Raw genomic sequence first — 15,837 nt, 5'->3', positions numbered from 1 at the left:
CATTACAGTGTCAATAACTGGTAGTAGTGTCTATTGCACAGAAAAGCCCTTTAACATTATCTATTACTATCACTTTTTCTAATAAGGTTTTGTCATATTTTGATGCATCACAAAAATGTGTTAAAATTGTATAAAACAAAATGTTAATATTTGAAAAGGAGCTGTACTCTTGTAGCATCTTTTAGATAAGGAGTAAATGTCCGATTCTGTTGGGTTTGATGAGATCCCAGAGCCACAAGACCATGCAAAGGTCTTTCAAAGAGTTCCATTTCGAAGAATGATGAATGTTCACTTTGTTATATAAAGTCTGACAAAGCAACTACCCCGTGTAACCACCTCTCAGTATACTTTACATACATTATAAACTACAAGGGGGGTCAAAGATAGACCCAGGTCACTCGGGGTGCACACACAGTCACAAAACAGCAACTGCAGCTGACCCATAAACAATTTAGGAAATTGCTAAGCAACTAGAATGTTGAATTGCAAGCATGAGCAAAATTGTCAAGTGTTAATAATTTATATGCCCTTCATTTAAGAACATAAGAAAGTTTACAAACGAGAGGAGGCCATTCAGCCTATCTTGCTCGTTTGGTTGTTAGTAGCTTATTGATCCCAGAATCTCATCAAGCAGCTTCTTGAAGGATCCCAGGGTGTCAGCTTCAACAACAGTACTGGGGAGTTGGTTCCAGACCCTCACAATTCTCTGTGTAAAAAAGTGCCTCCTACCTTATGTTCTGAATGCCCCTTTATCTAATCTCCATTTGTGACCCCTGGTCCTTGTTTCTTTTTTCAGGTCAAAAAAGTCCCCTGAGTCGACATTGTCTATACCTTTTAGGATTTTAGGAGGTGATCAGAACTGAACCGAACCGATTTAAAGTCTATACGTATCACTCCTCAGAACGTCACCATAGAACAGGAAATTAATGCAGATGTGCCATACATTAAACAAAAACAAATATTCAAAACTTACATCCATAAGTGCTGCATTAATGTAATTGCTGCTTTCTCCATCTATGGTGATAAGGAAGGGGAGACATCTGTCTGGGGGCAAGACGTCCATACAGCGGTTCTTCTCATGGTTTCGGGGGAGAAGGGCTATACTGCAGTCCTCCACTCGTAAAGTTGGGGTGACCATATTCAATGTCTAAAGAAATATTAGACATTTACGGGCGTCACTTTTACATGTAAAAACACAGTACATGTCCCCAGGCAAAGATTCTTAATCTTTCATTTGCATTTTTGCATACAGGTTGTTGGTACATCAATCGATATATATGGTGGTTAATAATATAAGAATATGCCCCTTTATGCTTATAAATAATATGTTATCTCTTGCTTTAAAAATGTTGCACTGATACAGCAAATGCAGCTGTAGAGATATACTAAACCTTATCTGACACACAAGATCCCTCAAGATAATTTTTTTAGTATGTCCGTTCCTAAGAAAATAATATCTAGAAATCTTTGTTTAATGGTACTTATCCATCATTATCCAGAAAAAAAATCCACATTCCCTGAAACAATACTCAAATCCAAATCCACACTACCCGAACACACACGGACACTGTGGCAGATATATCACTAAGCCCCACACTCACTCTGAATTCCTCTTTGATTTGGCTGGAGTTGGTCTGTGGGTCCAACCTGTTCATCTCGTAGTAAACAGACCTGAGCTGAGAGGCTGGGATGTTGGTGTCTCCACAAAGGCAGGCTTCTAGAATGGCATCATGGATAAACACATACTGTTCCTGGAAGTAAGAAGAGTAAACATGTCTAGACTTTGATAACTGGAATAGAAGCTGCTTATAGCACAGTTAAGTTTTGTGCACAACTGAAGTTTCACCCACAGATGGTCTTAATGTGGTATTAACAATCTTATATTACATTACACATTACTATACATATTTTAACAGAGAAATGCAATAATGGGCACCATAGTTATTTCAATTATCTTGCCAATGTATTGGTTGTTATGGACTAACATATATATACTTACTTATGACATGACATTTTCAAAAGATTTTGCCTGTCACTTTCATGAAAACTATTCAGTATAGAGATCAGTGATTTTCAGGTAACATGACCATGATGTCACCAAACAACCTTGAGCCTCACTGCAGTCACGTATGAGCAGAATCAAATTTCTTTTTTTTATTTATTTTTTCCCAAACATGCCTTATCCTTGAACCCACCACAGTAAAAGAAAAACAAGATTAAAACGCACCTCTTTCAAAAGGTAATTATCCCTTAATTCACACTAACTTAATTCTACCACTGTACAGCACAAACCCCAGTGAATCCAGAGTCTGGGAACAGACTGTGGTAAAGTGAATGTGACTAAAAGCCTGCATACTTCATTTTCCATTATACCTTTCTGATTAAAGAGACATGGGCAATGAAGCAACAGGCTGACTAGATAAGGACAACCAACTGGCATAGGGCCCATTGCACTGTGAAGTGTACACCCTTTTTTCATGGTGGAACTGAATGTACTGTAACCAAATTAGAAAACACATACTGCAGTGCTTCAGCACTGTCAGAAAACAGCAAATTGTGAAAAACCTTTATAAAAGTGGGGTTCTCACCAATAGCACATATTTGTACATAATTCGTTTTTTGGCCCTGTCCTCTATCTATGTGTCCACTTCTACCTTGGTACCCTTTGTGAATACAAATCCTTCACATGACTAATGTAGAGACCTCTGGGAAAGTTTTTTCTGAGCCCAACAAAAATAACAATTATCTGGAGTATGAATCATATTTCTTTATATATATATATATATATATATATATATATACAAAGAGCCAGCTGCCCAACGTTTTGATATGTTGTACATATCTTTCTCAAGGGAGCATGTGTTTGAATCAAAACATTGGAGGTATTTATAGGGTTTTGACGACATGACAACTACTTGTTATTGTTTATATTTTTATCATATTGCTCAAATGCGTGCTAATTTTTATGAACATGATCCTTTGTAAAAAGGGTAAGATGGCATTACCTCTGTCTGGACCATGTTCACTCTGCGTGATCGAAGCTCTCGCACACAGTTGTAGATGTCCACCACTCCCTCTCTTTCTGCCATATCCAGCATGATATCAATGACAATGAAGCAACCTGTCCGGCCTGCTCCGGCACTACGAAAACAATACATATATTAAACAATGAACTTACCCAAACTCAGGACTGCATTCATATCAATGTGTTACCATTATGTTGTTAGATATTTGATTTTCATTAGTCAGAATGTAAACATTTTTCGAAACTAGAAAGTTAAAAAAAACGTAATATTAGACCTGCTGTTTTTGTTCAGTTTTTTATTCAGTTATTTGTATTGTAAGATTCTGGAAAGCGAAAGTTGACTATTTGGTAATAATGTTCTGAAATCCTGAATACAATTCCTCGAAATTCAAGAGTGCTCTATTCAAGCAATAAGACCTGCTTTTCAAAGGCTGCTGTTTTTTTTTTTTTTTTTTTTTTTTTAAACAAAACACCTCCAAACCTTACAAGCCATAAAATGTCAATGTAACACTACTGTATCAAAGATATGTACCTGCAGTGTACGACCATGGGGCCTGCATTAGCTGGGCTCTTGGACTTGATTCTTCGGACAAACCCCAGGAGACCTGTAGCATGATAGGGGACACCGTGGTCTGGCCAGCCCGTGAAGTGGAACCCTCTGATCTCTCTGATTTCATGGGCTCCTCTCTAATAAAACAAAACACAACAGTTGTTGATGTAGATACAAGAATGCACAAGCTATTACAATTCTTTGTCATACAAGTGAATAAAGGACATACATCACTCAAACTGAAGGAGGACTGACTTATAGCCATAGAACAGAGCTTAACTAGTACTAGTAACAACAAGAAAACTAGTTAAAAACTTTTAGTCTAAAAGTTAATCAATTTCTTAGTATTCTAGCACAATATATTTATCATGTCTTCCAGAAATGGAAAGCATCTGCATGTCACACTGTGCATTTTTTTTTTTACATTTTAATTATTTCATAACTTAACATAAGGAATTGCATTTTCTTGTATAAATGGTGTAGTGTTTCTAGGCGCAACATGTCTACCAGGGCTCGGGCAGACACAGTGGGTCCTTAAACAGCACTGCATTAACTCCTATCACAGTTGTATCCCAATAATAACAACAGTACAGTAATGGGAGCTTACCTTTTCAACTGCAAACGTGCGTATCACATATTCAGACAGCAGCTCTGTTTCTATGAGAGTCACTTTCATATCTCGGTAGATCTCTGTATCATCAGGCCAGTATTTGCAGCATTTTACCTTTAAATAAAAGTAGATCAGAAGAAACTTTAGGATCGTAATACAAAGTATTTGTGTAAAGCGCCCTGGGATGCTTACACATGAAGGGCGCTACATAAATTAAATTGGAATGGTATGGTATGGTATGGTATGGTATGGCATGGTATAGTATGTTATGGTAAAATCCTGCTGACTTTGAAGATTTTGCTTAAGGATAGTTGTGAGCAATCTACAGTATACTGTATTCAAATTCTGTAGTACAGTATTGGCCATAGTTTACAATACTGTACTCTTGGGTGTACTATAATAAACTGTTTTGGCCACAGCACTACACTAAACACTATTACTGAAATAGATCAAGCAAAAAAAAAAAAAAAAAAAAAGAAAAAAATAAGTCATGTTTAAGTCTGCATTAGGGCCTTTTTTCTGAGTAAAGTGCCTATTGTTATATTGACCACAGACTACAGTATAAACAGTAATAATCCAGATGAAAACATCCAGAACCCTAAAAAGCCTTCTCTTAAATTTATAACCCTTGCTTTGAGTAATATTCCTAACTTGAAGGAATTAAGCTAATCCTAGATAAAAAGCCTAGGCAGTTCTGTATGTATTTTAGCTATCATTAAGTAACAAAATTAAAGGTCCTAGCAGCAAGTAACCTCAATAACTAAACCCGAGTATGAATAATAATAAAATAGATCAGTAAGACGTAAAACCGAGGTCCTATTGAAGTGACTCTGCAGCAGCAGTTGTTGATGCATAGTTCACCCCCTAGTCTCTGTAAGTCGCTTTGGATAAAAGCGTCTGCTAAATGACTAATCTAATTAAAAAAAAAAAAAAAAAAAAACAACAACTACCCCTTAAGAATTTTTCAAATTTTAGATAGCAAGAATTTTCTTTCTGCTCATCAGAAAGTGTTTCATCCCAGAGGTAAATATAACTCTTGATTTCCTTAGCACTTTACCTCAGTCTCTAAAAAGCTTGCTCTATTGCTTTCTTATTAACTGTTAATCTGCACTGCTTTAAATTGCAACCTACAGTATCACAAAATCTCTTAACTTGTTTCTTTAGAGTGACCTTAAATAAATCATTAATTGCAATATTCTACCAATTCTAAAGGGAAATCAAGGTATTTAATCAGTCTGTTATCCAGTTTCCTCTTAAACTAAGAGGAAATCCATTCATTTCAACCCACTACATGTGGGAGTAAGGAGGTTATTTAGGAGCAATACTTCTTTATTTTTACCCCTTACTTGTCAGGGAGTTTAACCAGTATGTATTTGTATGTTTACTGTGTTTGTGTTTTGGGGGATTTTAGCACTTTATTTTGTATCTCTTAAAATAAAATATGACAGTTTTTCCCCTTAATTAATTTAAGTGTAGCATCTTGTATATGAAACACACGCAAACACTGACTACAGGGCTCCAAACCGTCCCTTATATTTATCCTAGTTTATGCTTTTGTTAGTCCTACCCGATCTCTTTTCTACCTTTTCCCAAGTTTACAATTGCACTTGTCTATCCTGTGGTTTACTCAGCTTGGTCTTTTGCTGTTTTTTTGTGTTTGTTTTGCTTCTCTCCTTTCAAATTTTTGTTTCACTTTACCCTTTCTTTCCTTTGCCTAGTCTCTCTAGTTATTTGATTATGCCAAACTGTAGAATTCAGATTATCCAAACAGTAGCAACAACAACAAATCAACATTACCAATCTGGATTAAATTACAGCTAAACCAGTATTACTGTTGGTAACAAACATGAAAAAAAAGCCAAAGCAATATCAATCCATACCTGACCCTTTAAACACAAATCTACACCAAATTTCCCATGGGATATATAGGCATAAATGGACTGTTGTGTGCAGGAAGCATATCAACCTGAAATTGACTGAGGCAGGACCGCGTGTTGTTGCCTAATACTATCATCAATGTAACTGTCCACCTCTGACCAGCAACAGTACCAGTATTCTGGATATGAAATAGGATATATCCATTCTGCATTGAGGTTTACAACCAACCTGGGTTATTCACTTCATCATTGTGATTTACATAGATTGGCTGGTCTGACTTCTTTATCTTCGCAAAGATTGAAACACTGCTTCCTAATTGTTTATAAAGCTATCTTTGGCAAAACCAGACATTATCTTAATAAAGTGTTAATTACCTCTAGTAGTACTTATAATCTTAGATCTCAGACTGTTCTAAGATTTTCAGTTCCTAGGGTTTGTACGGAATTTGGAGGGAAAGAAAAAGGCATCCACCTGTATTATTATTATTTGTTTATTTAGCAGACGCCTTTATCCATGTAGCTGAGATGTTTTTGTATGTTATGTATGTAGAAGAGATGTTTTTGTATGTTATATATGTAGCTGAGATGTTTTTGTTGTGGCCGGGGTTCCTAAATTGTTTCTTGTCATTTGAGTAACTTGTTTGTATTGGTTGGGCTCATTTGAATTAATGTGTGTTTTTTGTATTAAATGCCAGATTTTAATCTCAACGGGACTTTCCCGGTTAAATAAATAAAATATGCTGTCTAGACAGCTAACACAGAGCAAGCGGCTGCAGAGACAATCACAGCAAGATGTCCATTTATGTGTTGGTAACTTCAGCACTACTCATTCTAGACAGGTGTCTGTCCTTCCTAAACCTAATCCCTTTTACAAAGGGAGTTTTTGGTTATTGATATTAGACATACATCTAATATCAATAACCAAAAACTGCTGTAATTTAGTAGCATTTTTCCATATTAAAGAGTAAGGAGCTTCAAATTAATTTTTTTTTTTACTGCCCCTCTATAATAATATTATGAGTGGATCTTATTTCAATTTAATCCAACATGGTTTTGGTTTTTTGATATTTGTATCTGTTAAGGAGCTTTTACCAGCTTTCAAGTGCTGCTCATCAGTTCTGTTTTCATGACACAGATATATTTAATGTAGGCTAGATCAACTAAAGTGTCTGTATATTAGTAAGCGTCAGCACAATCTAGTGCACAATTATGTATTTCCAGCAATACGAAACGAAACTTGACCAAAGCAGATGATCAGAAGACGCAGTTGGAGTATGTTACATATGTCTATAGCAGACAGCTAGAAAAGAATAGCAGCTCTTGGACTCAGGTAACAACAACTTATCTCAGACTTAATTCACAGTGTTTGAGTGACAGGAATAAGAAATATATGAAGATGTTTTAATTTGAAGTTACTTTATAAGCCACCAAAAGAAAAACAAAGTCAATTGCACACATGTTTCTGTTAATGCTTTCTCAGTGTTAAAACAGTGATGTTGTGGCTGATTTTAAAATTAGACAGTATGGAAATGCCATGGAAATGCCACATGGCTTTTTTGTAACTTTTTCCTTTTTGCTACACATTAAACCTCTCTCTCCACTGGGCTGCAGTGTGGAATTGGGATGAATGACTGCATTAACTTTGCTAAGAACCTGCCTTTAAAAGCAACAAAAATTCTTGTCATGCTGGGGTCTTTCTAAAATGCAGTACATCGGTCACATATTTGTTACAAAACTCCATGTATTGATACTGTGCTAAAAAAACATGATATTTCTACATCCGTGGCGTTCAGACAAGCTGATACAAATAAAAGTTGTAGGTAAAACTGCTGGAAATTGATTTGTTGCATCAGATAGTAAAACAAGAATTTATTTTTATAACTTAAGGTATCAAAATAAAGTACTTTACTGTCCAGTAAAAATATAATTTCATCTCGATTTGATCAAGTAAGGGTTTGGCATTTGTATGTACTGAAGCCCATTCAACCTTAGGTGTCCATGATAACAACAACCACCCATGATACTGCTCTAACCAGTTAGAAAGCAGTACCTGCAATATTGGGGTCTCAAAAAACACACCACCTGCTAAGGAGCTGAAAGCTCTGAATGCATTTCAAATACACCCCTCGTTATATCGCCCCTCGCTATACTGCGGATTCGGATATATCGCAGTCCTGGAGTTGGCTCCCAATTTTTACAGTCTAACTGCGCATGCCTTAGCTGCAGGATACTGTGCGTAGACAATTTCACTTAGAATTACTGTTTGTTTTATTTTGAACTGCACGTCACAAACTAAAATATACAGAACAATTAAAAACAAAGCATTAATATCGTACTGTTATCACATACAGACGATTTGCACAATAACACAAAGCAAATTAAATATCTACTTGCTGAAGCATTTTTTTTAATGCACTAGCAAAAGTCACAGGGCAACAAGCCTCCTGTGTTGGGAATGGATTCTTTCAATGCAGCGGTTTGTGCATTTGTGAAAGCAGAGGAAGACTCATGAAATTAATTGTAGACTGGAGTTGTTGAGTAGCAATTACCCTCCACAGTACGAATTAAAACGGTGTGCTGCTTTTTATACGAAAAATATTTTTATTTAAAACAGTAGCAAAAAGAGCTTTAAAAACACAAAACAAGAACTGACTAAACATGTTTAGAAATCATTAGGTAAAACCTAGCAGGGGTAGAAGTCCCCAAGTGGGAATTCTCCAGGTTTTACACTAGAACTGCCGACAGATGGATGGGTGTAATAATACTGCGTTTAAAATCCCCATATAAACAGTGTTAATGTGGCTGTGCAACAGGCTGAGCTATAAAGAGATTATGACATCTCAAGTGGATTCATTAAAAGGCCGGGAGCAGTTCAAGCAGCCCTTGCTGGCGCTGACATGCCAGGTGTGGCTGGGCAGTTTGGGCCAGGAGAGACAGGTACGTGGCACAAAGCTGAGTCGGCTTTGGATTAAAGGCAGCACTGTTTAGATTGTGACAGGTGGTGTTTAGCAAAAAGGACATCCCCCCATGACTGGAGACTTTCCTGTCAGCTGTGGCAGGTGTATCTGCTTAGGCACCGGTCAGTTCCAATAAAAGCTGTTTAACTAAAATGTTATTAAAAATAACAATAATTTTGACATTCCCATGCAAATGTTTTCCATTATGCAAAAAGCTCATTGTATTTTTATTTTATTGCCTGGAGATGCAGCATTAATGAAGTGATTAAATTGTTATTGTCACACAATACAAGCAAAACCTTACTATTTAATTGATTATATATATATATAATTAAAATAATTAAAAAGTTCTAATTATTTTTATTAAAAAAATAAATAAATAAAATGACTAATGTACCAGAGTATACTGTATACAAATATTTGCTCATGTTTTTAGTATTATTAATAGCAATAAGGCTTATCACATCAGTGTACAACTTGTACAAATATGTTAATGTTTTGGGTAATGCACTTTTTCTAGAACGTTTACTCAAAAACAAAATTACAGCACACAAAATCAAGACAAAAACAGATACCACAATCTACCTGTCATGTTGAATTGTGTAAAGGATTTAACCCACACAACACTAAACAACAGTGAACACTGCTTTTCCCCCTCTGTGGTTTATATACTCACTTACCCTTCCTACTTCCACAAGATTGGTCACCATGACGATACTGGCTGTGTTTTCCTGCCACACCATTCTCCAGAAATCATAAACTGTTTCCTGCATTGGCCCTGGGATGTAAAGAGAAATATGAACATTATTACACATCCAATATACAAACTGCAGCAGCAAATCACCCTCCACTGTTAGTCCAAGGTAACCTGTTACATCACTGTATTCAAGACATATCCTTCCTGGCCAAGTAAGAATGATCACCAGTCTTTTTACAGGAAAATATGCACACTATGGTTCAATTTACTCATGATGACAGTCTATTGAAGGGAATTCAATTATGGATATAATTAATTAAAGTACATACATTTGTAATCAACTGGGGTAAATACAAATTATGACAAACTAATTTGAAGAAAGAGTAGGCTAAAATCCCAATGCTTTCTAAAGTGGTTCTGCACATTACCTACACAGATCTCTCAAATCACACGCAGCAACTACTCAACAGCTTTCCCAGCCATATTCACACAATGACTTATTATTAAGTATGGTGAATTCCGATATCCAGATAAAATAACTTGTTGTCTATTAGCAGCACCAGCAAGCATCATTACTGGATGTAATTTCCTGATCAGGGAAGGTACAGAGCTGTCAGGATTTAACAGTTTTTTTTCTGCAGGGCATAATCGCTCATCACTATGTAACACAATTTTTGTTCCTGGGTAGTAAGTGTTATTTCCTAATTGCTTATGCCTCAAAAGTATAGAAAATGGCTATTATTCCCCACAAACTTTGCTTTTGTGACCAGGACAGTGATATTTAGAAATTGACCTATTTCCAATGAGAAAACGGGCGAATTTGTGTCTTTTCATTCACATAAAGTCAGAAAAAAACAACATATGAATCCAAATTAACATGTATTTATACTAAAGTAATACAAAAATGACTACAAAAGATTTAGAAGTGAGTAGTTTTTCGAGATTTACGATTATACTGTAAATCACTTTCACGAATCAGCCCCCAAATGTAGTCTCCCATCATGTTCTCGTTATACTGTCCTTCATTGACAGCTCATCCAGGAGCCTCAAAGCCGTGCAGCTCCATAATGGTAACAAGTACCCGTCTCTTCCCCTGGCTCACTCGGTGCACCTCAAAGAGGATTACAACAGCATCAAGACCTTGCTGTACGCCTTGAAGTATGATGAGTATGGCTGGGACCCCCGGAAGGTGCTGATGCCACCACTGCACATCAAATTGGGCCTTATGAAACAATTTGTCAGAGCTCTAGATAAGGAGTCGGCAGCCTCCAAGTACCTTCAAGACTTCTTCCCTAAGCTGTCTGAGGCAAAGGTAAAGCCGGTGTCTTCGTCGGACCACAGATAAAGAAGATCCTGGAGTGCAATGAATTCCCCAAGAAGCTCACTAGTAAGGAGAAAGCGGCTTGGAACAGCTTTGTCGCAGTGGTTCGGGGCTTCCTGGGCAATCACAAGGCCGAAAACTATGTGGAGCTGGTTGAGACTCTGGTGAAGAACTACGGCACAATGGGCTGTAGGATGTCCCTCAAAGTCCATATCCTTGATGCTGATCTTGATAAATTCAAGGAGAACATGGGAGCGTACTCGGAGGAGCAAGGCGAGCGCTTCCACCAGGATATACTGGACTTTGAACGCCGCTACCAAGGACAGTATAACGAGAACATGATGGAAGACTACATTTGGGGGCTGATTCGTGAAAGTGATTTACAGTATAATCGTAAATTTCGAAAAACTACTCACTTCTAAATCTTTTGTAGTCATTTTTTATTACTTTAGTATAAATACATGTTCATTTGGATTCATATGTTGTTTTCTTCTGACTTTATGTGAACGAAAAGACACAAATTCACCCGTTTTCTCATTGGAAATAGGTAAATTTCAAAATATCACTGTCCTGGTCACAAAAGCAAAGTTTGTGGGGAATAATAGCCATTTTCTATACTTTTGAGGCATAAGCAATTAGGAAATAACACTTACTACCCAGGAACCAAAAAAAAAAAAAAAAATTGTTACACAGTGTTATCTAAACATCCAGTGAGAAGCAGCATTATATATATATATATATATATATATATATATATATATATATATATATATATATATATATATATATATATATATATATATATTCTTATGACCTTTTCTCTGTTTAATGCAAAGGTGTGTGCATGCATGCTGAAAATTCAGTTGCTGCATGCAGTGAAGGTTTGGCATGGGTATAGTTCAGGCATTTTCTCATGGTGCATTTGGCAAGTTAATCACATTTGACTTATTTTACAGTCCTGACATATATAATAGTAGCATAGTAACTGAAAAGTAAAAACTGAAAAGTAAAAATGCTAAATTAGTAAAGTCTTTGACAACCCTTTTCTCAACCCTTTATTTTGGAAAATGGGGGCGTCCTAATGCACAGTAAGCTACTGTATCCCTTCAGAGTGCTGCAAACCTGCAAAGTGCAGGAATTTACGAGTATACAGTATAGAGTAAACTCAATTATCAGAAAAAGGGCCAGCAGGTTGGAATTGAGGCATCTAACTAAATTCATACTGGTAAGCAGTTTTCTTGGCTAAAAAATACACTTTAATAGACTTAATATAACTCACAGTAAATATGGGACAAGTCACTAAGGGAATTAAAAAACTTCTTTAGTTTTCCATTTTATTAAAATACATTTTTAGCAGAATTCAACATAGGATTTCTTTTATACCTTTTTGTGACACTGCGTTTTGGTGGGAAAAGAGAAAGCATGTATCTTATATAGCAGTCGATGTAAAGCAATTTAACAATCCTGTTCAATAGTAGACATTGTACAGGGTGTTCTCACTTCAGTGTGATTTATTAGGAAATAAAGTATGCACACCATAGCTCAATGTTACACAGAGAAGCTGAACCATGTGACGTGCTAAGTGACATTTCATTCCTGTTACCAAGGTTAGCAGTTTTAAACCGTTATATTTGTATGACTCCACAATGCTTAATTTATAAAAGAAATCTCTTGGGCGGGAGACTACCCGTTGTGGGAGATCTTTCAAAAGCTACTTAGCGTTGCTGGGTTCTGGTGCAGAACCTGGTTTAACATGGACAGATGATCTAAGGTGTTTGATTTATTTGTCATGATATTCAAATGATGTCTATGATAACCATCTAGCTTGTTAATGCTTTTTTATTCTGCTGCAAACCATCTCTTTGAAACTCAGAGTCTAATTGCAAACAACTCTAGATTCTGAAATACAAACAGAATGCCATCCTGATTTAGTGAGCCACTAGTGCAGATGACATTTAAAGTGCATATGCATACTTTCCAAGACACTTTCGCAAGTGTCATATTTCATTTGTCCAAACGTCTGAAGAAAACCATTAAGGTTAGATATTAGATTACAAGAGCAACTCCCTGTTGCGATGCTATCTAGCCCTAAATGCAGCCCATCAGTAGGGGATTTGAAATAAAAGTTGGCACAGTAGGAAGATGGCAACGCTCTAATAAACAGGTAATTATGAAACTCCTAGCTCTACTAAAACCAGATTGCAAGTCTATTACAAACTGATTACATTTGCCTCTTTTTAACGGCATACAATTACCTTTGCACATCATCTCCTAATGTGTGAAGGAGCTCAGTAAGAATTTTCAGAACAATTAGCTATCAATCAGACTGATCCTGGAGGGATTCCGAACTGTTTCTCAAACAACATCTGTCAGTAAGATAAACCAACTAACATAAACTATGGCCATGCATACTGCAAATCCATGTATTGTGAGGGATTGGTGAAAGAAAACGAAACACACGTGAAAGGAGAATGTAAACAAACTGGATGGTGAACAAAGAAATTAAATAAAAGTGTTTGGGATTAAAACTAAAGATGGGTTAATGAATACACTTTGTAAATAATAACTGTGTGTTAAATAAAGGAAAGTAAAAATAAATACGTTTGGTTTAAAATACCAAATTATTGTACAGAGATAATACATGAGGGTGTTAGGACCCTGCAGAGGTTACTGCAGTCAGGGTGGAATCCAGTTTAAGCTAATTGTTTGTAATTGTTCAATAATGTAATTAGTTATGTTTAAAAGGTGTGCCCGTGTGTGGTTTGAGGAGAGAGAGAGAGAGAGAGAGAGAGAGAGAGAGAGAGAGAGAGAGAGAGAGAGAGAGAGAGAGAGAGAGAGAGATAACAAATAAAATTAACCCGAGATCGGGTTAGGTTTTTTTAATTTTATTTTTTTATTGTAAATAATAAACACACACTACAGCATTTTCTCGACACCTGTGACCAGAAGGCAATACTTCACAATATGTAATACTCCCTCATAGATACTGTGTTATTTGCACCACTTCAGCACACAACCAAAACACGTTTTGTTTTTTTATCTATATACTGTAATGTATATAACTGTTCTGGAAAACTTAAATAATAAAGTTATACAAACAGTTCATCAGTACAGATAGCAACATTACCATGCCCTACCTTGTGTAGAAATGTAATGATTCGGTCTGTGGTAGCCCTGTAAGTAGAAAAATGCATTATTATTCACTAAGTACTACACCTGCATTCTTCCATTAGATACACTTTATGTATGTTTCTTTTATTTGAAAAGAACACCTATAACAGTGATTGCAGAAATCTGAACTTCTGTGTACTATGAGTCTAAAAGATATAATTAAATAGCATAAAATGAATTAACTCACAGATAAAATGCATAACTCCCAAGCAGGGAAGTTGCAGTTTCTGCATTTTGTCATACTACATTTCCTATATATGCATTTGTGCATTTTGTATGGATGGCATATTTTTTTCTGCTATTCTGTAATAGTTCTAGTCTATAAGTATGCTATTCATAGCCAAACTGTAAAAAAAAAAACAAAAAAAAAACTACAAGTGTAACTTAATTGGTCAAATGTCATTTATACTTATGAGAATTCATTACAAACAAATGAAGCATTAAGAATTCATGCAATTCCCATCCGTGCATCTAAACAATAGTTTTTTCCTCTTCGCCCATGCCTCCTGTCATTACCATTTTTCATTTTACTGAACTGTAATTAATGGTTTTAAATTAAAAAAAAAAAAAAAAAAAAAAAAAGCCCTCAGCATTCTCATGCTATTCAATTCCATTCCATTTTAATTACTTCTTTATCTGGCTTGTCCACATATGGGTTTGTGTATAGTATGCTGTAGTATGTAAATATATGTGACGAATTGACAAACAGAATTTTTTTTTTTTTTTTAAAGACGACGACACTCCAAACATAAGCCGTTTACTTATTTATTTCGGTGGAAGCAAATGTTGCACCACGTGTTCAACAGACAACATTGTTTGACATGTATTCACTGCTACAACTCAGATGGACTGACTGACAAATACCCAATTCTAGTCAATTCCTACTGTCTGTTTTGTTTATTTGATGTACAGGTCCTTTACTGCAGTCTATTTTCTTCTACTTTCTGAACTGAATACTGCCTTGTCCTTACTATATAGTAAATAGTCAAAGGATTAATATTACATTGTATCACCTAACCAAAAAAAAAACCAAACATAAAGTGATTAGTTTAATGATGATGAAGTCTGTCTACTTGTTTACCATTACAACCTTTCATCTGGTACATCTTTATACTTAACCTGAGTGTGCAACTTTTTTGGTAATATTTTTTTAATTGGGTATAGTGTAATTGGTGTGATGTAATGTAATGCCCCCCCCCCCCCCCCCCCCCACATAGTGATGCAGACACATGGTTTGGCTAGTGCCTTCTTCAATTTGTCTTTGTGAGTGTTTTTAAAGTTACGGATAAACTAAAAAGACGTTTTAGAATATTCTTTCATCAAGTATTTTTTTTTTTTGAAAACCTATTTAATCCCACCTGTCAGGGTCATTTGGATGCAGTATAAAATAAACTGGAAAAGCATATTAAGTACCTTTTGATTTCATGCTTAACAATGAAGGTATATGTTGATACATACAGTACACTGTACAGAGAACAGAACTTTTAACTTGCCTGCAGAAATGAAGTCTTTTTAGAAAACACCAACACATTTATCTTGGTGATGGTATTGTTAACATATACAGTGCCAAAAGCATGAGATTAATCAAATTCACCTGACATGCACTCAGTCCCAAAGATTTTTGGGCTG

At 35.9% G+C, this 15,837-nt stretch overlaps 1 protein-coding gene across 8 annotated transcripts in view; it reads right to left on the bottom strand.

The window, feature by feature from the left end:
* The window catches only part of LOC117394169 (receptor-type tyrosine-protein phosphatase mu-like), a 296,513-nt gene that overhangs the window by 12,672 nt on the left and 268,004 nt on the right, over window positions 1-15,837 (bottom strand). For all 8 annotated transcript variants that reach the window (XM_059015556.1, XM_059015565.1, XM_059015574.1 and 5 more), the window contains 7 exons: window positions 14,175-14,211; window positions 9,700-9,797; window positions 4,183-4,299; window positions 3,558-3,712; window positions 3,006-3,141; window positions 1,602-1,751; window positions 974-1,147 (listed from right to left, as the gene is read on the bottom strand). In XM_059015556.1, the coding sequence (XP_058871539.1) occupies window positions 974-1,147; window positions 1,602-1,751; window positions 3,006-3,141; window positions 3,558-3,712; window positions 4,183-4,299; window positions 9,700-9,797; window positions 14,175-14,211 (867 nt within the window). The remainder of the gene's footprint in view (window positions 1-973; window positions 1,148-1,601; window positions 1,752-3,005; window positions 3,142-3,557; window positions 3,713-4,182; window positions 4,300-9,699; window positions 9,798-14,174; window positions 14,212-15,837) is intronic.

This window comes from Acipenser ruthenus, chromosome 3, assembly GCF_902713425.1.
Source record: "Acipenser ruthenus chromosome 3, fAciRut3.2 maternal haplotype, whole genome shotgun sequence".
NCBI lineage: Eukaryota > Metazoa > Chordata > Actinopteri > Acipenseriformes > Acipenseridae > Acipenser > Acipenser ruthenus.
This window is presented reverse-complemented; position numbering and strand designations above follow the sequence as displayed.